The sequence below is a fragment of the Anolis sagrei genome, chromosome 8 (assembly GCF_037176765.1).
Source record: "Anolis sagrei isolate rAnoSag1 chromosome 8, rAnoSag1.mat, whole genome shotgun sequence".
NCBI classification, from domain to species: Eukaryota; Metazoa; Chordata; class Lepidosauria; order Squamata; family Dactyloidae; genus Anolis; species Anolis sagrei.
Window position 1 is genome coordinate 43,425,421 of NC_090028.1, and position 20,747 is coordinate 43,446,167.

At 43.3% G+C, this 20,747-nt stretch overlaps 1 protein-coding gene across 1 annotated transcript in view; it reads right to left on the bottom strand.

Annotated features, from left to right (window-relative positions):
- The window catches only part of AARS1 (alanyl-tRNA synthetase 1), a 45,901-nt gene continuing 25,154 nt past the window's right edge, over positions 1-20,747 (bottom strand). The window contains exons 10-21 of the mRNA XM_060787825.2: positions 20,021-20,145; positions 18,277-18,421; positions 16,481-16,665; positions 14,290-14,403; positions 12,649-12,855; positions 9,423-9,607; positions 7,956-8,064; positions 6,350-6,463; positions 5,510-5,629; positions 4,012-4,098; positions 2,097-2,210; positions 1-713 (exon numbers count right to left, since the gene is read on the bottom strand). Coding sequence (XP_060643808.2) covers positions 528-713; positions 2,097-2,210; positions 4,012-4,098; positions 5,510-5,629; positions 6,350-6,463; positions 7,956-8,064; positions 9,423-9,607; positions 12,649-12,855; positions 14,290-14,403; positions 16,481-16,665; positions 18,277-18,421; positions 20,021-20,145 — 1,691 coding nt within the window. The 3' untranslated portion in view covers positions 1-527. The remainder of the gene's footprint in view (positions 714-2,096; positions 2,211-4,011; positions 4,099-5,509; positions 5,630-6,349; positions 6,464-7,955; positions 8,065-9,422; positions 9,608-12,648; positions 12,856-14,289; positions 14,404-16,480; positions 16,666-18,276; positions 18,422-20,020; positions 20,146-20,747) is intronic.

The following is a 20,747-nucleotide window of genomic DNA, read 5'->3' on the forward strand; positions in this document are numbered from 1 at the left end:
TTAAATAGACATCTGTTTATTCAGCATGGAACCTGGTGAAGCACAGCTCCTCGTGCCAGAACACGCCTGGCTTGGGCTTGGCTACAACAGAGGTTAATACTATGAATGAAGGAGGGGCTTTCACAGTTACAGAGATAAGGGATGAAATGACCGAAGTGTTGAGCCTTGGCCCCGCGCATGCAAAACGCCCCAAGCGCTTGAGCACGGACAGAGAATTCGTGGGCCATGTCTTATTGCAAACTGTACAAAGACATTCAAGTTTAGAGCGTCAGGAAGTATGTGACTTGTATGTGCAAGGAGATTTTTACCACATTTCGATTCGAACTTGTGCCGCCACAGGCTCCCACGTTCTGTGCTCAGGGCATTTCCTGGCACGGCCGCCTGGCTTGGTTAGTGCCTGAGCGGATGAGCTGAGAAGGACAACAATGCACGTAACGTTGTTTCCAGTTATCACTAAGCTGTTAACCTACTGGCGGAGCAGACAAGGGCTTCCTTGCCTGGATCTCTTCCCTGAAGGGGGGGGGGGGTCAGTTCTTCAGCTCGCCCAGTTTCAGCTTGGCAAAGTCCGTGGCCACCTCCAGGACCTCCTTCAGGCAGTCAGTGTTCTTCCCGGTCGCCTGAGCCGAGAGGTCCTTCCCGCCCCCCTTGCCATCCATCAGGACCGACACCTGCTGCACCCATTCGCTAGCTTTCAGGCCTTTGTTGACAACGTCCTGCGAAAGACAGGAAAACAGCAAGTTAGATGGGTTGCTGTAGGTTTTTTTCGGGCTATATGGCCATGTTCTAGAGGCATTTTCTCCTGACATTTCGCCTGCATCTATGGCAAGCATCCTCAGAGGTAGTGAGGTCTGTTGGAACGAGGCAAAAGGGTTTATATATCTGTGGAATGACCAGGGTGGGACAAAGGACTCTTGTCTGCTGGAGCTAGGTGTGAATGTTTCAACTGACCACCTTGATTAGCATTTGATGGTCTGACCGTGCCTGGTGCAACCTTTTATTGAGGTGATTAGCTGTCCTTGTTTGTTTAGTGAGGTCGGTTGGAACTAGGAAAATGGGTTTATATATCTGTGGAAAAACCAGGGTGGGACAAAGGTCTCTTGTCTGCTGGAGCTAGGTGTGAATGTTTCAACTGACCACCTTGATTAGCATATAATGGCCTGACTGTGCCTGGGGCAAACTTTTGTTGGGAAAGCTTTCATGGCTGGAATCACTGGGTTGTTGTAGGTTTTTTCGGGCTGTATGGCCATGGTCTAGAGGCATTTTCTCCTGACGTTTCGCCTGCATCTATGGCAAGCATCCTCAGAGCTAGTGAGGTCTGTTGGAACCAGGGACATGGGATTTATATATCTGTGGAATGACCAGGGTGGGACAAAGGATTCTTGTCTGCTGGAGCTAGGGATGAATGTTTCAACTGATTACCTTGATTAGCATATAATAGCCTGACTGTGCCTGGGGCAAACTTTTGTTGGGAAGGCTTTCATGGCCAGAATCACTGGGTTGTTGTAGGTTTTTTCGGGCTGTATGGCCATGTTCTAGAGGCATTCTCTCCTGACGTTTCGCCTGCATCTATTGCAAGCATCCTCAGAGGTAGTGAGGTCTGTTGGAACTACGAAAAAGGGTTTATATATCTGTAGAATGACCAGGGTGGGACAAAGGACTCTTGTCTGCTGGAGCTAGGTGGGAATGTTTCAACTGACCACCTTGACCAGCATGTTAGATGGCCCTCAAACAGCTCCAGAGCAAGACGCGTGGGCAGCATTTCTAATAGGAATGAAAACCCAGAGTGGGGAAAGAATACGATGAGAGCAGGAGTCAGTACAGCCCCCAACCCAACAATTGCCTGCCCCTGTTTTCAAATGCGAAGACCACTTTTCCCAAAATGTTGAGCCTCGAAGGAGAGATCCACCTAGGACCCTACGATCATCCGGCGAGGCCCTGCTCGCTGTCCCCCAACCATCGCAATCAAAGTTGGTGTGGACAAGAGACAGGGCCTTCTCTGTGGTGGCCCCTCGGCTGTGGAACTCTCTCCCAAGTGAAATTAGAGCTGCCCCACCTCTCCTGATACTGAAATCTCATCCCAAGAATCCTGGATTTACCTGCGGAACCTGGCATAAACAGGTGATTTTGCCAGCCTCGTTATCCACGGTGAAAAGCATGGCTGCCGTTTCAGGCGAATGCGTCTTCAAGAGCTTCAAGGATTCGTTCAAGGCCTGCAAGAGGGTATATGTGAAGTTCAGAAAAAGAGGCACAAGGCAGGGTCTCAGAGTCCAAACCAGACACTGAAGGGGCCAGACACCAGATTTCTCTCCTTTGCTCAGATACGTACGGTTTTTTGCCATAGATGCTTTTATGCCTCCTGTTGTCATTTGAAGAACAACCAATGCTTAGTATCATAGCACTGGAAGTTCAGGGTTCAATCCCTGGCAATGATCATTTTCCCATCACTTTCTCAAAGTCTACAAGACTCCCTCCGCACATAACACAACTATGCTTCCACCTTTTCTTGGTGTCAGGAGCAACTTGAGAAACTGCAAGTCGCTTCTGGTGTGAGAGAATTGGCTGTCTGCAAGGACATTCCCCAGATGTGTTACCATCCTGTAGGAGACTTCTCTCATGTTCCCGCATGGGAAGCTGGAGCTGACAGATGGGAACTCACCCCCACTCCCTGGATAGGGGAGTGCGTCGAAGAGAGTAGACGCTCAACAAACCCTCTCCCCAGATCCTTAAATTTATAGCCCCAATTAAAGACCCCACTCCCTGGATTCGAACTTCCAACCTTCCAGTCAGCAGTCCTGCTGGCACAAGGGTTTAACCGATAATTAAACTAGCAAAATTATAGTAGAACCCTCCGACTGTGGAGACAAACTATCCCAAACTACAGAGGAACTGTGAAGAAAACGGCTATGTTATCCTGCTTTTTTCCCAGCCCTGGAATTCAAGGCAATTTGTATTTTTGTCTCTTTTGGTCTATGTAGCATGTGTGAAGAGACTGTTTGCACACCGAACAATATGGAGGTCCCCTTTCAGGGCCTGGAAAAGCTACTCTGTGTGATCACAACTTCCAGGAATCTCTCGGGGACATGCTGGCTAGGTGATTCTGGAAATTGCAAACCCCAAAAGTAACTTTCCCAAATTCTCTTTACCCATACAATTCAACCAGGCTTTCCACACAGTTAAATTGATGCAATGACATGATTTAGAATTGCTGTTCCAGGGGGGTGGAGGGAATGGGGGGGGGAGGGGGGGTTTGTGGGGTGATACATAACTAAGGAATGTATAGAAGGTCAGTTAAGGAATATTTACTCTTGGAATAATGAAGAAGAGAAGGCTGAGAGGAGATATGATAGCCATGTATAAATATGTGAGAGGAAGCCACAGGGAGGAGGAGGGAGCAAGCTTGTTTTCTGCTTCCTTGGAGACTAGGACGCGGAACAATGGCTTCAAACTACAAGAGAGGAGATTCCATCTGAACATTAGGAAGAACTTCCTCACTGTGAGAGCCGTTCAGCAGTGGAACTCTCTGCCCCGGAGTGTGGTGGAGGCTCCTTCTTTGGAGGCTTTTAAGCAGAGGCTGGATGGCCATCTGTCAGGGGTGCTTTGAATGCAATATTCCTGCTTCTTGGCAGAATGGGGTTGGACTGGATGGCCCATGAGGTCTCTTCCAACTCTATGATTCTATGATTCTATGATTCTATGACAGTGTTGGGATTCAGCCTAAGCCCTGTATGGCAAATTTTTTATTGATTGTTGGGATGTATCAAAATAAAAAATTAAAAAAAATACCCATACAATTCATCCGTGCTATTAAAACCATTAAAGCAGTGGTTCTATTTTGGTCCCAAGGTGATTTTGGCCTTCAACTCCCACAAACCCTAAGAGCTGGTAAACTGGCTGCGGTTTCTGGGAGTGGGAGGCCAAAAACACCTAGGGAGGGACCCACAGGTTGAGAAGCACAGCATTACAAAGACAGCAAGGACCAGGGATCGTAGCGCCACTCAGCAGGGGAGTTACCTTTGCAGATGCTCCGCTCTCCATTTCCAAAATGACCAGCGGCTGGTTAGGATGAGCCTCAATCAGCTGCTTCATCTTGTCAAGAACCTGTGGGAACAGCCAGACATTAACTCTCTTGGGAGACGCCAGTGGTAGGAAGAAAGAGCAGACAGCAGGTGCAGATAGAAAGGTGCAATATTATATTTTGACCTCTGGCAGGGTATTGATGTTGGTGTTATTGTCTAATGTTTATTGCTACTGTTTTAATGTTTATTGCTTGTTTTATGAGTTTATTTATTGTTGCATCTGTTATGCTGTTGTTTTATTGATGTGTTGGGCCTCGGACTCTTGTAAGCCACACCAAGTCCTTCGGGAGATGGTAGCGGGGTACCCTGGCCAAATCCAGCTTCACGAGGTACGGTCGCAGTTGACACGAGTCTCAATTGTGCAAAGGCCCTCCCGGCCACCGCCAACGCCTGAGCTTCGAGCGTCAGTGATGATGAGTTCAGTTATGTTTTTATATTGTTGTTTATTGTGATTTGCCGCATCGAAATGTTGCCAGGTTGAGAAGGGCAGGGTAGAAATGTTGTAAACAAATAATAAATAAATAAATATGTTCTCGCCTTTTGCCATTTTAATCAGAGACTCTTCTTCCGTTTTGGTGCTTACGTGCTTACGTTGACTCACTGATATGCGTACAAGCCTTGGAGGTCATTTTTTAAACGAAAATTCCTCGGTTGTTGTAGGTTTTTTCGGGCTATATGGCCATGGTCTAGAGGCAATCTCTCCTGACGTTTCGCCTGCATCTATGGCAAGCATCCTCAGAGGTAGTGAGGTCTGTTGTAAGTAGGAAAATGGGTTTATATATCTGTGGAATGACCAGGGCGAGACAAAGGACTCTTGTCTGCTGGAGCTAGGTGTGAACGTTTCAACTAAAAAAGGCTGGACCACTCTCACAACCACCATGTCAGACTCCACAGAGAAGCCATTAAAATCCACAAGAAGCAGGTGGACAATCTCAACAGAAAGGAGGAAATCATGAAAATGAACAAAATCTAGCTAACAGTATTAAAAAACTCTAAAATTACAACAGCACAACAACAGAAAGGAAACAAACAAGGACATCTAATCACCTCTCAACAAAAGTTTGCTCTAGGCACTGTCAGGCCATTATATGGTAATCAAGGTGGTCAAGGGAAACATTCACATCTAGCCCCAGCAGACAAGAGTCCTTTGCCTCACCCTGGTCATTCCACAGAGATATAAACCCTTTTGCCTAGTTCCAACAGACCTCACAACCTCTGAGGATGCTTGCCAGAGATGCAGGCGAAACGTCAGGAGACAATGCCTCTAGAACATGGCCATATAGCCTGAAAAAAGCTACAACAACCCTGGCCATGAAAGCCTTCGACAATACATTGAAAATTCCTCGACTTGCATATAAGTGTAAACAGCAGGTGGGTATACAAATGAACCCTTTGTCTATAATCCTGGAAAGGGAAGGAGCGGGGGTACTCACTCGTTTCTGGATGTCAGCTTTGCAGGCCCGATCCAGATCATCCATGATCTTCTTCAGGGCTTTGAGGGACTCCCTGAGCTCATCCTTCTGCCACTGGGGAATGACCGCCGTGGCCAGGCTCTGCCGGAGGAAGAATCTCAAGTCAACAGCCCTGTTGCAATAGGGACATCACGGGATGCTCTTTGCTACAAGCAGAGCTCCCATTCGTTTCCACATCTAAGATCATTGGTATGTTGTTGTTCATTCATTCAGCTGTTTCGACTCTTTGTGACCTCATGGACCAGCCCAGGCCAGAGCTCCCTGTCGGCCGTCACCACCCCCAAGGTCTCCTTCAAGGTCAATCCAGTTGCTTCAAGGATGCCATCCATCCATCTTGCCCTTGGTCGGCCCCTCTTCCTTTTTCCTTCCATTTTCCCCAGCATCATTGTCTTCTCTAAGCTTTCCTGTCTCCTCATGATGTGGCCAAAGGACTTCATCTTGGCTCTACTATCCTTCCCTCCAATGAGCAGAATTTATTGGTATACAAGGGCAGAATTAACCTTTTTAGGATCTAAACTCATTCCGGGCCCTCAGGATTCTCAACCTGTGAGTCCCCAAGTGTTTTGGTTTACCAGCTGTTAGGAGTTTTGGGATTTGAAGGCCCGCACGTTGAGAACCACTACTCTACAAATAAACATGGCTTAAGGTCCACTCTCAGAAATTCTACAATATCCCAAGGAGCCAGAAGATCCCTATCCTTGAGCAAACGGGTGCTGCCTTTGCTGGCACTCAAAGGTGAGCCCTCTGACAAAAATGCCAAACGATGTGCTCCCATCCCCTCTTCCTCCGCGGCCTCCGTACCTCGCCAAGGTCTGCAATCTCGTGTTGGACGTCTTTGTTCGGAGCGGTCTGCACCTTCACTTTGGCTTCTAGGTCAGCAAGCAGCTTTTTAAGACTTTCCGCTTTCCGCAGGGCCTGGAAGAGAAGGATGAAAAGGGTTCTTCATTCCACTTACTGTCTATACTCGAGTATAAGCCTAGTTTTTCAGCCCCTTTTTTTAGGCTGAAAAAGCTCCCCTCGGCTTATATTCGAATCAAGGCGATTTATTATTTTACTCTGTTATTAGTATTATTTTATTACATTTATTATTTTACTCTATTATTATTATTATTCTTATATTTACATTATTTTACTCTATTATTGTTCTATTTCTTATTTTACTCTATTATTACATTCACAGTATTTTACCCTATTATTATTACATTTAGTATTTTAATCTATTTATTATTACTGTTATTACATTTACAGTATTTTACCTTATTATTATTTTATTACATTTATTATTTTACTATATTATTATTATTATACAGGGTTAGTCAAAATGCATAGGCCAATAAGCCATTCAATTGAATGGCTTATTGGCCTATGCATTTTGACTAACCCTGTATTAACATTATTTTACTCTATTGTTGTTCTATTTCTTATTTTACTCCATTATTACATTCACAGTATTTTACCCTATTATTATTATTATTATTACATTTCTTATTTTAATCTATTTATTATTATTGTTGTTATTACATTTACAGTATTTTACCCTATTATTATTTTTATCACATTTCTTATTTTACTCTATTATTATTATTATATTTACATTATTATTCTATTTCTTATTTTACTCTATTATTACATTCACAGTATTTTACCCTATTATTATTATTATTACATTTATTATTTTAATCTATTTATAATTATTGTTATTACATTTACAGTATTTTACCCTATTATTATTTTTATTACATTTCATATTTTACTATATTATTATTATTCTCATATTTACATTATTTTACTCTATTATTATTATTATATTTACATTATTTTACTCTATTATTGATCTATTTCTTATTTTACTCTATTATTACATTCAGTGTTTTACCCTATTTTTATTATTATTATTACATTTCTTATTTTAATCTATTTATTATTATTGCTATTACATTTACAGTATTTTACCCTATTATTATTATTTTATTACATTTCTTATTTTACTCTATTATTATTATTATTATTATTATTATTATTATTACATTATTTTACTCTATTATTATTCTATTTCTTATTCTTGGAAGGATATGAAAGCGCATTTACATTGAAGAATGTAAATGTAATTATTATTATTACTGTATATTTACATTATTTCACTCTATTATTCTTGTTCTTATTTTACTCTATTATTATTACATTTACAGTATATTTATTGTTTTTATTACGTTTGTGATTTTAATCTATTTATTGTTGTTGTTGCTACTATTACAGTATTTTACCCTATTATTTACCTAGTTATCATTCTGGACTATAGCTCCCAGAATCCCCCAGTCATTCCAGTCAGCAGATGGTCCAAAAGGTCAGCTTGCCAAGCTGTGTAACGAACCCGTCCCCATCCACCTGCCCACTGGCTACCGCTCACCTTCTGGGCTTCTGCTCCAGTGACCGCCACGATTCTCCGGATGCCCTTCGCAATGGCTTCTTCTGACACGATGACAAAGTGACCGGCATGGCTGGAGTTCTGCAAATGCCTGAGAAAAGAGCACAGCTTGGTCAGTCTCACCAAGTGCTGAAGCAGAAGGCGTTACCAACTCGAAGAATCTGGCTTTATAGTCCACCTACAATCAAAGAGCATTCTGAACTCCACCAATGATGGAACTGAACCAATCTTGGCACACAGAACTCCCATGACCAACAGAAAACACTATAAGGGTTTGGTGGGCATTGACCTTGAGTTTGGGAGTTGTAGTTCACCTACATCCAAACAGCACTGTGGACTCAAACAATGATGGATCTGGACCAAACTTGGCACGGATACTCAGTATGCCCAAATGCGAAAAACAGGTGGAGTTTGGGGGAAACAGACCTTGACATTTGGGAGTTGCCGTTGCTGGGATTTATAGTTCACCTACAATCAAAGAGCATCCTGAACTCCATCAATGATGGAATTGAACCAATCTTGGCACACAGAACTCCCATGACCAACAGAAAAAACTAGAAAGGTTTGATGGGCATTGACCTTGAGTTTGGGAGTTGCAGTTCACCAACATCCAAACAGCACTGTGGACTCAAACAATGATGGATCTGGACCAAACTTGGCACGAATACTCAACAGACCCAAATGTGAACACTGGTGGAGTTTGGGGAAATCAGACCTTGACATTCAGGAGTTGCCGTTGCTGGGATTTATAGTTCACCCACAATCAAAGAGCAATCTGAACCCCACCAATGACAGAATTGGGCCAAACTTGGCACACAGAACTCCCAAACAATGATGGATCTGGACCAAACTTGGAATGAATATTCAATATGCCCCAATGTGAACACTGGTGGAATTTGAGGTAAAATAGACCTTGACATTTGGGAGTTGCCATTGCTGGGATTTATAGTCCAACTACAATCAAAGAACAATCCGAACTCCACCAATGATGGAATTGAACTAAACTTGGCACACAGGACTCCCATGATAAACAGAAAACATTGGGAGGGTTTGGTAGTCATTGACCTCGAGTTTTGGAGTTGTAGTTCACCTACATCCAGAGAGCACTGTGGACTCAAATAATGATGGACCTGGACCAAATTTGGCACAGATACTCAATCTGCCCAAATGTGAACACTGGTGGAGTTTGGGGGAAGCAGACCTTGACATTTGGGAGTTGCCGTTGCTGGGATTTATAGTTCTACTGCAATCAAAGAGCATTCTGAAACCCACCAACGATAGAATTGGGTCAAAATTCCCACACAGAACCCACATATCCGAAAGAAAATACTGTTGTTTTCTGATGGTCTTTGGCGACCCCTCTGACGCCCCCATCACGACCCCCCCCCCCCCAGGTGTCCCGACCCCCAGGTTGAGAAAGGCTGCCCTAGACCCCCTGGCTCTACTCACGTTCCTCCGCAGAACTCAACAGACGTTATGGCGCCTGCAGCGTTGGAGGGGTCTGCCAGCATGTCTTCAATGGGAATGCCAATGGAGACGACTCGGACAGGGTCGGGGTAGGTCTCGTCAAACACTGCCCTCAAGCCTTGGATGGCTTTGGCCGCTGCCAACGGGCACTCCTTGGCATACACCACCTGGGGAACAGACCACCATTAAGGTAAAAGAATACATTCCATGCACTTGCCTACAGTTACGAAGTGAGCAGCTTAATTTAAGGCAGGTAGAACGATCACACAGCTGCTCAACAAATTATAACGAAACGTGGGGAAAAGTAGGGAACTTTATTCAATAATAAAAATCCCAACACGGCTTAGCCAAATTATAATGACCACACAGCAGCCTATCAAATTATAATGACGACACCACTACAGGTTAGATCACCAAAATATAGACGGAGTAATGGTTGTTGACCAACCTAGCAGTTCGAAAACATGCAAATGTGAGTAGATTAATAGGTACCGCCCTGGCGGGAAGGTAACGGCGCTCCATGCAGTCATGCTGGCCACATGACCTTGGAGGCGTCTACGGACAACGCTGGCTCTTCGGCTTAGAAATGGAGATGAGCACCACACCCCAGAGTCAGACATGATGGACTTAATGTCAGGGGACTACCTTTACCTTTAATGGTTGTTGAAACCAACGGTATATTTAGAAGTTAGGAACTGGGAACCACTGGAACTGCGAGACTTAAAAGAATTCTTTAAAGGGTTTCCGCTGCCACCATATTACTAATGAACAGGCTGAGGTACTATTGAGAGGTTGTTCAGTAACGCACTCTGTGTTACTCTAATGTTTCTTAGAAGCTGGTAAAAAGCTGACTTGAATAACACTTTTACCACAAAGGTACTTAGGCGATCTCTCGTTGGCCGAGTAGGATAGTCTTCCAGGATCACTGTTCTAGTGGGTCTGTATGTGGCTGTGGAGCCCTATTCTTGACCTGCATCTTCTCCAGCAGTGAGGGCATTGGTTTCCAGGTGGAAGGCGGTCTCGGTCGGGGTTGGCTTGACGCGCCTTCCTCTTGGAACATTTCTCTCTTTCGCCCTCCATTCGTGCCTCTTCAAATTCTGCAGCACTGCTGCTCACAGCTGACCTCCAGCTGGAGCACTCAAGGGCCAGGACTTCCCAGTTCTCTCTCAGGGTCTATGCCATAGACACCGCCACTACAGACTAGCTCACCAAAGTACAGAGGGAGTATGGTTGTTAATAAACCAACTGTATATTTAAAAGCTAGGAACTGGGGGCCACTGGAACTGCGAGACTTGAAAATGATTCTTTAAAAGGTTTCCACTGCCACCATATTACTAATGAACAGGCTGAGGTACTACTGAGAGGTTGTTCGGTAACACACTCTGTGTTACTCTAGTTTTCTTAGTAGCTGGTAAAAAACTGATTTGAATAACACTTTTACCACAAAGGTATTCACACTGAGGCTGATATGTTGGTAAAAATAACAAGAACTATTATTGAACAGACTTGGATATTTTAGATACAAATGCTTGATGGTTTCAGTAAAAATCTGGCATACAAAGCTTGTGATAACGTTTGAGAAGAGATCTTAGAAACGTCTGGGTTACAAGTCTTAAAGTTTCCACACAGAAAATTACTTCAGGTAATGAATCTCTGAAGGTAACTCCCACAAAAAAATCCCCCTTAGGAATCTAGCCAAAACATGAACTAGCCTTCCTTAAGGACAAGAACAGACCACTAACGGGGTTCTGCTCCCCACAGTATCCTAGCTATAGTTCTCTATAGCTACCATGAATACTAAACAAAAAACTGACCCAAAGTTCTTAAAAACCCCAAACTGCTCTCACTAACACCCAATGTTTTCACTCTACCCTTTCCAAGCTCCAACTCCCAACTGGCAAACTCAAACCTCTGTTTAAAAGTCATTTTTTTTCTTTTTGAACTTATATATTTTTGAATAATAAGAAGATATGATCCAAGAAGATGGAATGGAAGTCATTTTTTTTCTTTTTTTGTGTTTTTTGTGTATTTTTGTAGTTATTTTTTCCCCCTTTTTTAAGGGGTTATTTGGGATTTTAGCATACTTTTTTGCTTCTTCTTTTTTCTTTTTCTTCTTCATTTCTTCACTTTCCTATACTTTATTGTTCTCACTCTTTCTGTTGGGGTTCAGCCTGAGTTTGAACTTGAACCTGATTCTGTTTGTCCCTCCTGATGCTAATGAAAATATATTTACTGATGCTAATGAAAATGTACTTCCTGATGCCAATGCTCCTGAAATTAGTGAGGAAGATACTTCTGTAGATTTGGAAAATGAAAGTACCAGTGTTCATGAGAATGTTTCAGAGGGAAGCCATGACCTTTCACTCCCTTCTGCACCTGGGAACCTTAACGAGAATAGAAGGGGCCAGATCTGGCAAGGCAGGAGTGAATCACTCAGCTTGCGAAGGTCTTCCCGATTAAAAGAAATACAAACAACGGCTTCAAAGCAGGGAGGCGTTTCACGAAATCAATTCTTCGGCTTTAAGTGCCTTCCGCCGGGCTGACTTTCTCAGTTCAGGCACCGTTTCAGATTGATGAAGACCTTGGCAGTTCTCCCGGTTTCCCTGGCCATCGTCTTGAAAGATTTCTAGGATATCAAGTACGGTTAGTGGATTTGCTAACAGGTTCCAGTATTTTACAGTGTGGCTTTGGGTTTTGATCTTGTTCATGGAAATTCATGTTTGCTGATTTTGCTGTGGCTTTTGGCTTTGCATTTTTCCTTTATTTTGTAACCATTTTTCTTCAATAAAAAAGGATTGTTTTTTCACAGTCAAGTGTGGTGGATAGTTATCTTAGGGCCTCGTTTCTTGCTCTGGATTGCAACACTTTCGTTGTAATCTATATAAAAATTAATAAAATTCTAATAAAAAAATAAAAAAATAAAGTCGCTTTTTTCCTTCAGATCACTTAGGCTCCGCCCCCATCCTTTTAACCAATCCTAGACTTCTAACTTTCCTTCCAAAACTAGAACACACCCCCTTAAGGCAAACCTAACCTATGATGGCGTTTCCCTGTCTCCCTTCTCTAAAATGGATGCCGTGGCTTCACCAGGCCCACTCTCTTAGGCCTAAGCTAGCTTGCCAAAGTAAGGGATTCATTACAGCAGGCAGCAAAGGAAGGCAGACTCACTGTAACACAGCAGCGGGAATGGCATTCTCTCCCATCCTACCTTGGCTTCCTCAATCATCTGATTCACAATCGCTTCTGCCTTCTTGATTTCCTGAGTGGACATCGCGCCTTTGGCCGTGAAATCAAACCGGAGCCTGTCCGGGGCGACCAAGGACCCGCGCTGGTCGGCTTCCCCCAAAACAGCACGCAAGGCGAAGTTGAGGATGTGGGTGGCTGTGTGGTTACTCATGACAGGCCTCCTCCTCGGCTGCAAGGCAGAGATGGATATGTGAGTGACCATTTCCCAAACTCATATCCCACAGGGCAGTCCTTGAGATCACAAAGGTCAGCTATCCCGGTCTCCAGAACAGTCTTCTGCTAATCCCGATCCTTCATATGATGGCAGCATAATAATAATAATAATAATAATAATAATAACAACAACAACAACAACAACACCACCACCACCACCACCACCACCACTTGGAAAGTGTTCAACTTGTGATTTTGTGATATGAAATCCAGCATATAGATCTCATTTTCTGTGACATACTGTGTTTTTGTGTCAGTAAAATAATAATAATAATAATAATAATAATGATGATGATTATGATAATAACATATTCCCCGCCTCAACCTTCCTAATGCTACGAGCATCGAGGACCACCTCCTTGATGGTCGCCAAAGACCCATTAAGGAGAAGTTCAACAGAATTTAAATTGAAATCTTAAATTCAAATGAGGATATTCTATTTAGGTATATGACAACGGCCACCAGAATAGTCTATGCGAAAGTTTGGAAACAGAAAGAAATACTAGAGAAGCAACACTGGAAAAAAATATTAAAAGTTAAATGAAACTAAAGACATATTAATTTTTCTCTTTTATTAACAAGGAATACAAGCAACCGGGTTAAACAAACAAATTGGTCAATAATCAATAATTGATGACTATATGGAAAATAGACATAAAGACAAGTAACTGGACTCAGCTCACAACCAAGAAACACAAAAATGGATTTATATAAACACAGACAAAAAGAGACAAAAATGGGCAGAATTAGAAGGAAGTCCTTTTTCTCCTTTTTCTTTCTTTCTTTTTTTAAGGGTCGTTTCTTCTTTTTGGGACTTGAATATATTCCCCCCCCCCCACTTTTTTTTACATTTTTTACATTTTTTTTCTTTTACTTTAAAAAAAATATAATTTCCTACTTTTCTATCTTCTTGAAAATATTCACCCTCTTTCCATGTATTCTATATTTTTTCAATAAAATAAAAACATTTCTCAAAAAAAAAGGAGAGGTTCAACAGAACGATAAAACACAACACTGTTAAAATACATATAACACACACACACACACACACACACACACCAATAAAATGTAGATGAAAATTCACAGGCTGTTGCTTAGGTAATATGCTTGAGGAAGAACGACATAAACCGGAATGAATGAACCTCGTATCATAAAATAAAATGGGAATTTTTGGCTGACATGCAGTGTAACACGTAATTAACAACAACAACAACAACAACAACAACAACAACAACAACAATAATAATCTTTATTTATACCCCGCCACCATCTCACCCAACGGGGACTCGGGGCGGCTCATTATTTAAATTTAAATATTGAATTTAAATAATGAATTTAAACTCTAAGTACTTTGAGTTGGGATGCAGAATGGAGAACAGGAGTCACTTACCTCATCGATATACAAGCGCACCGTGTCTCCCACCTTCAGGCTGCCATAGACGGTGCCGACATGGAGGACGTACCCTCCGCGCACTTGGACATTTTTCACGGTAAACTCGGTCTTCTGCAGAAACCAAAGAACAAGTCTCAGCCGACTACCAACAAGGGCAGGAATATAACCAGAAGGCAGCTCTTTCAATCAGGAATCAACCAAAACAATGTTTCTCAACCTGGGGGTTGGGACCCCTGGAGGGGGGTCGCGAGGGGGTTTCAGAGGGGTCTCCAAACACCATCAGAAAACATATATTTCTGATAGTCTTAGGAACCCTTTTGACAGAGAAGGCTGAAGACTGGGTTGTGGCGCAGCTGGCTGGAGGTCAACTGCATTAATAATATAATTATAATAATAATAATAATAATAATAATAATAATAAAACTTTATTTGTACCCCGCTACCATCTCCCCAAGGGACTCGGTGCGGCTTACATGAGGCTGAGCCCACAATACAACCAATAACAACAATAATACAAAACAATAAATAAACTCATAAGCAAAAATAAGCAATAAACATTAAGAATAACACGACGCGTTTAAAAACCTATGGCTGGGCCAAATGTAATAATTAAAAAAATTAAAAAATATGCTGGGCATGACAAGGTGACATGTAACTGGGATAGAAATTTTGGAGAGGGAAGAAATGTGTAGACAATCCTAGATCACTAATAAGGTATGTTTAGGGACATATTGCTGGGAGTTTCCTTATTCTGGGAAGGCACACTGAAACAACCATGTTTTCAGGCTCCTCCTAAAGACTGCCAAAGTTGGGGCATGCCTAATGTCCTTGGGGGAGTGAGTTCCAGAGTGGGGGGGCCACCACCGTGAAGGCCCTCTCCCTCGTCCCCACCAATCGCGCTTGCGATGGAGGTGGGAGCGTGAGCAGGGCCTTTCCAGATGATCGAAGAGATCTCGTGGGTTCGTACACAGAAATGCGATCACGCAGGTAGGTAGGTCCCAAACCATCCAGAGCTTTGTAGGTAAGCACCTGCACCTTGAATTGGGACATTAAAATGACTACTGACAAAAAGTCATGAGTTTGAAGCCAGCCCGGGTCGGAGTGAGCTTCCGGCCATTTGTCTAGCTTGCTGTCGACCTTTGCAGCCCGAAAGACAGTTGCATCTGTCAAGTAGGAAATTTAGGTACCGCTTTATGCGGGGAGGCTAATTTAACTAATTTATGACAACATAAAACCTTCCAGCAGCGTGCAGAAGAATGAGGAAGTACTCCATCAAGGACTCAGTATCAGAAGTGTTAGATTCCAGAAGCGATAATAGTTCTACAGGCAGTCCCCAAGGTGCAAACATCTGACTTACAAATGGCTCAAAGTTAAGAACGGGGGTGAGACAACAGGAAGTGAGAAAAATCTTTGGCTTGTAAACTTGGGGACCGCCTGTAATATCCTGGAGCAAAAGCGCAAACAGGTCACAGTGAAGACTCAAGTGACAGAGGAGGGAGGAGGAAACTGACAACAACAATATCCCTCCCAAACTATGAAATTTCAAAGTGCTGGCTTTGACCTACAAAACCCTATACGGCTCCGGCCCAGTGTATCTGTCTGAACGCATCTCCCTCTACGTCCCACCCCGGAGTCTAAGATCTTCTGGGGAGGCCCTGCTCTCAACCCCGCCTCTAGCACAAGTGAGATTGGTGGGGGCGAGGAGCAGGGCCTTCTCGGTGGTGGGTCCCCCACCTGTGGAATTCACTCCCTGGGGAAATTAGGTCATCGACATCCCTCCTTTCCTTCAGGAAAAAACTGAAAACATGGATTTGGGACCAGGCATTCGGATAATCGGGCAGATAAAGAAAGGACTTTGACAATGGCCAGGAAATGAAATGACTAATGGAATGGAATTTGGAACTCTGAAAGACGAACGCTGAGCATGTGAATAGTTTTTATATGATATGTTGTATATGGATTGTTTTGATTGTTTAACTGTTTTAACTGTGATAATTGTTTTAACTATGGTTTTTTACATTATGTGTAATTTGTATAGGCATCGAATTGTGCCTTTTTGTAAGCCGCCCTGAGTCCCCCCTCGGGGGTTGTGAAGGGCGGGGTAAAAGTACCCGAAATAAATAAATAAAATAAAATAAATCCTGATCACCAAGAATGACCAGGAAGGACTCCTTGTGATCCAACTTACATCTTCACTGCCGTCCTCCTCCTCCTCCTTCACGAGGTATCCCTCGTCGTAGATCTGTCCTCCCTGCTCAGCATAAAAGCAGGTCTGGTCCAGCACGATCCCGCACTCCTGGCCCGTGGAAACCTCCTCCACAAAGGCCTTCTCCCGGCGGAGGGCTTTCACCGTGGCCACCGGACTCTGGAACTCTAGGCAGTGGGAAAGAACAGAGAGGCTCAGGCCCAAAAGGGCTCTTCGCTGCCCTAGGAAAGAGCACCGCTACTGCAACATCTTTGGGATGTCGCAAGAATGTGGCATTCTCAGTGTGCTGGGGCGCATTGTAGTTCACAACTCAAGTCTCTTCACGTGTTGGAGCTCAGCCTGTGATTGTGTTCCAGGATCAGGGTGCTTGGGATGTGGGGAGCAATGTCAATGAGTTGCAAGATGAGTTTCAAGACGGTCAAGGATCTTGATGCAGAGAATGACCAGGAGATCCCTGTTCAAAGTGTAGTTTCCCATGAGAATGTCCCTGAGGGGTTCTGAATTGTTACCAGACAGTTCCCATGATAGGGAACATGAAAACAGCTCGGCACCTGGCCCAGCTGCAGAAGTTAATGAGCAAACGGATAGACGGGAGGAGATCAGCCAAAACAGGAGAGCCGAACAGTGGCTTTGGCGTTCTGCCAGGCTCCAAGAGAAAAAGATAAGGAATTCTCAGCTAAAGCAAAACCAATTTCTGATGCTAGAGACAGGCCTGTAGTGAGGGGGGGGGGGGGGTTAGGGGTTCAACCCTCCCCCCAAAATGTTTCAGATTTTTTAAAAAAACTGGTTTACTCATGAATTTTAACTGGTTAACCAAATCCCCATGCTGCTAAGTCTATGAGATGCAAAAAATTAAAGAGTCCCTCCAGAACGGCAAGCACTATCTCAAGCAAATATTGACAATGTATTCACACTGTCATTACTTGCAGCAATAGCCGATGTAGTGAAGCAACCAAGTTGGGGGGGGGGAGGATGTGTTGAATGCTCTCATTAAGGAGACCAGACTTGGTGGAGGTGGTTGACAGGGGCGGAGCTGCAGGCTATTGAAGGCTGCTCTGCCCCCTGCTATGATCTTTGCTTCAGCGTGAGCTAAGAGGCAGGTTTCAACCCCCCCCCCTGCAAAATTTTCAAACTCCCCCCCCCCCCACAAAATTTTCAACCCCTCCCGAATTTTTTTTCTGGCTACGGCCCTGGCTAGAGACATAGCTAACGAGGAGATAAAAGTCTCAAGTACAGGATATGTAGTCAGGTGAAGCATCGTTTGGAATCAAGTCAAGATCTCATCCTTGTTTCATGGAAGATTTGCTTGGAAAATTCATGTTCACGGTGTTTCATGGTTTTGATCTATGCTTATGTATTCATGCCTTGGATTCATGTTTCCTGATTTCTTGCATTTTATTTGGGAAGTATTGACTTTGTTTTTGTGGACTTTGCAGGACTATAACCCTGGACTACTTTGTTCCTGCTTATCTTCCTACCTAATTGGATTTACCTATTTCTGTGAAGTGTTTTTTACCTTATTGCTTTTTAATTATCTTCAATAAAAGGATTGTTTTCCTATTCAATGTGTGGGGTTTTAAAGTCAGAGGGTTATTCCTGTCCTGGAGTGCAACAACAACTAGATTTCATGTCAAGGGGAAACCTTTACTTTTACCATAAACTTGTTCTGTTGAGTTTTGGGTTTGTTTGTTTGATTATTATTTTCTACGCATTCTGGTGTAAGCATCCTCCCAATACGAGAGGAACAACTGCATTACAGGAAATCCCTTGGGACCTACCATAGGTGCCGCTGGGATCAGATGCGTAGTTGTATTTCAGAGAGTCGTCGGTGGCTTTGAGTCCCTTGGAGCGGAGCTCCTCAATGGCGTAGATGTCCAACATGATGAGGTCCTCGTCGCCTCCCCCTTTGCCCTGGGACTTCAGCTGAGGATGGAACACACCAAGAGGTAAACAACAGCCTCCACTAAAGCAGAGCTTTCCAAATTGTGTGTCGGCTGCAGTGTGTAGGTACGTCGCACAAATGTAACAAGTAGATGTGAAATAAGCAATTAATTATATATGTTTAAATATGATGATAATTATAATTATTATTATTATTATTATTATTATTATTTATAACCCACCACCATCTCCCCAAAGGGGACTCAGGGCGGCTAACATGAGGCCAAGCCCAAAATAATACAACATAATAAACACACAATAGCAAAATACATCATAACAAAAGCTTTTAAACAGAGGCTGGATGGCCATCTGTCAGGGGTAATTTGAATGCAACATTCCTGCTTCTTGGCAGGGGGTTGGACCAGATGGCCCATGAGGTCTCTTCCAACCCTTTGATTCTATGAGTCTATGAAATCAACAATATAAAACAGCATAATAAAACCAGACACAAAGGGCAAGCCAAATGTATGAGGTAAAATGTTAAAAAGTTCAAAAGATATCAATGAAAGGGTTTCCTGAGGTGCGTTGTGCATACATTCCATTACCACAATTCCTGTACGTGTCCGTATCTCTTCTAAGGGAGTTTAACCTCCTATTTCCTAGCAAAACTGAATTACTGTGTTGCAAAGTGATGCCTGTCTAAAAAGTGTGTCAGCAACATGAAATGTTCAGAAAGCTCTGCACTAAAGCATATTACCATGGGGTGAAAGTGTTGGGGGTAAAGAATAACCACCCCTTAATTTTGCCCCTGCTTTAGATTTTGCATTCTAACAACAACAACAAGTTTATTTATAGGCTACTCTCTCTCTCTCCAAGCTGCTTAACTTGGCCTAACAGCTCTTACTGCTTTCAGTCAATAAATTGTATTGTCGAAGGCTTTCATGGTCGGAATCACTGGGTTGTTGTAGGTTTTTTGGGCTGTATGGCCATGTTCTAGAAGCATTCTCTCCTGATGTTTCGCCTGCATCTGTGGCAAGCATCGTCAGACATTGAGGCTCCTGCAAAACGTCAGGAGAGAATGCTTCTAGAACATGGCCATACAACCCAAAACACCTACAACAAGCCAGTAAATAAATTCCTCACAAGAAATGTGCAACTGGCAACCGCTTTGAGTCACCAAAGGGCTGAGAAAAGCGATATATAAATGAAGTAAATAAATAAGTAAATATATAATCTGTATGCACTTAATATTATATATAGATATACAAGCCATTCCCTGCCACACGTTGCTGTGTCCCAGTCTGTGTATATGTATTTTGTGTGTGTATATATGCGTATATGCATATATCTGTGGTTTTGTGCATGTGTTGTAATGTATTTTTTATTTTTTGGATTTTTAAGTTTCTTCTGCTCTTATTTTCTGAGTGATGGTCACTCGTTGGCCTGATAGGTTGTGTCCACATTTGGTGTCAACTCGTCCAGTGGTTTTTGAGTTATGTTAATCCCAGAAACAAACATCACATTTTTATTTATATAGATATATAGTTTGAGCCTCCAGGTAAATTACTCTTCTGCTGCATTCTGGAAAGCTAAACGTTGTCCTCTACCTGACCTCTCGGCTGGTGCTGAGCCAAGTCTCACCTGGGCAGCCTTCCTCTCCTCTTCAAAGCTCTCCATGTCAACTTGGAGGCCCTTCTCCTCAGCAATGAGCCCGGTCAGGTCCACAGGGAAGCCGTAGGTGTCATACAGCAGCCAGGCTGTGTCTCCTGGAGAAAGAGGAGAGAGGACGCAACAACACTCAGACTCAGAGCACACCGTACAACTTTGCCGAGTTCTCTCATGATGGATTTCTGCAGGGTTCATAAAGGTGGCCTTGGCTCACTAGTACCCTTTTCTTTTCCTTGCTCTTAATTGTATGTAATGTATTTCAATGCTGCAAGTCACAGACGTGTGCTTTCCACCTTAAGAACAGACAAGCATCCCAAGCTCTGAGGATGACCTGGGAAGGAATCCCACGGAGCATTGCAGCGCACCCAAATACCTGGGAGTCACTCTGGACCATGCTCTCACCTACAAGAAGCACTGCTTGGCTGTCAAGCAAAAACTGAGCGCTAGAAATAATATCATATGAAAGCTGAGTGGCACAACCTGGGGATCACAACCAGACACAGTGAAGCCATCTGCCCTTGCTGGTGAATATGTATGCCCAGTGGGGAACACATCTCACTATGCTAAAACAATGGATGTGGCTCTTAAGGAGACATGCCGCATTATCACAGGATGTCTTCATCCCACATCGCTGGAGAAACTACACTATCCAGCCGGTATTGCACCAGCTGACATCCGCTGGGAAGTAGCAGCCAATAGT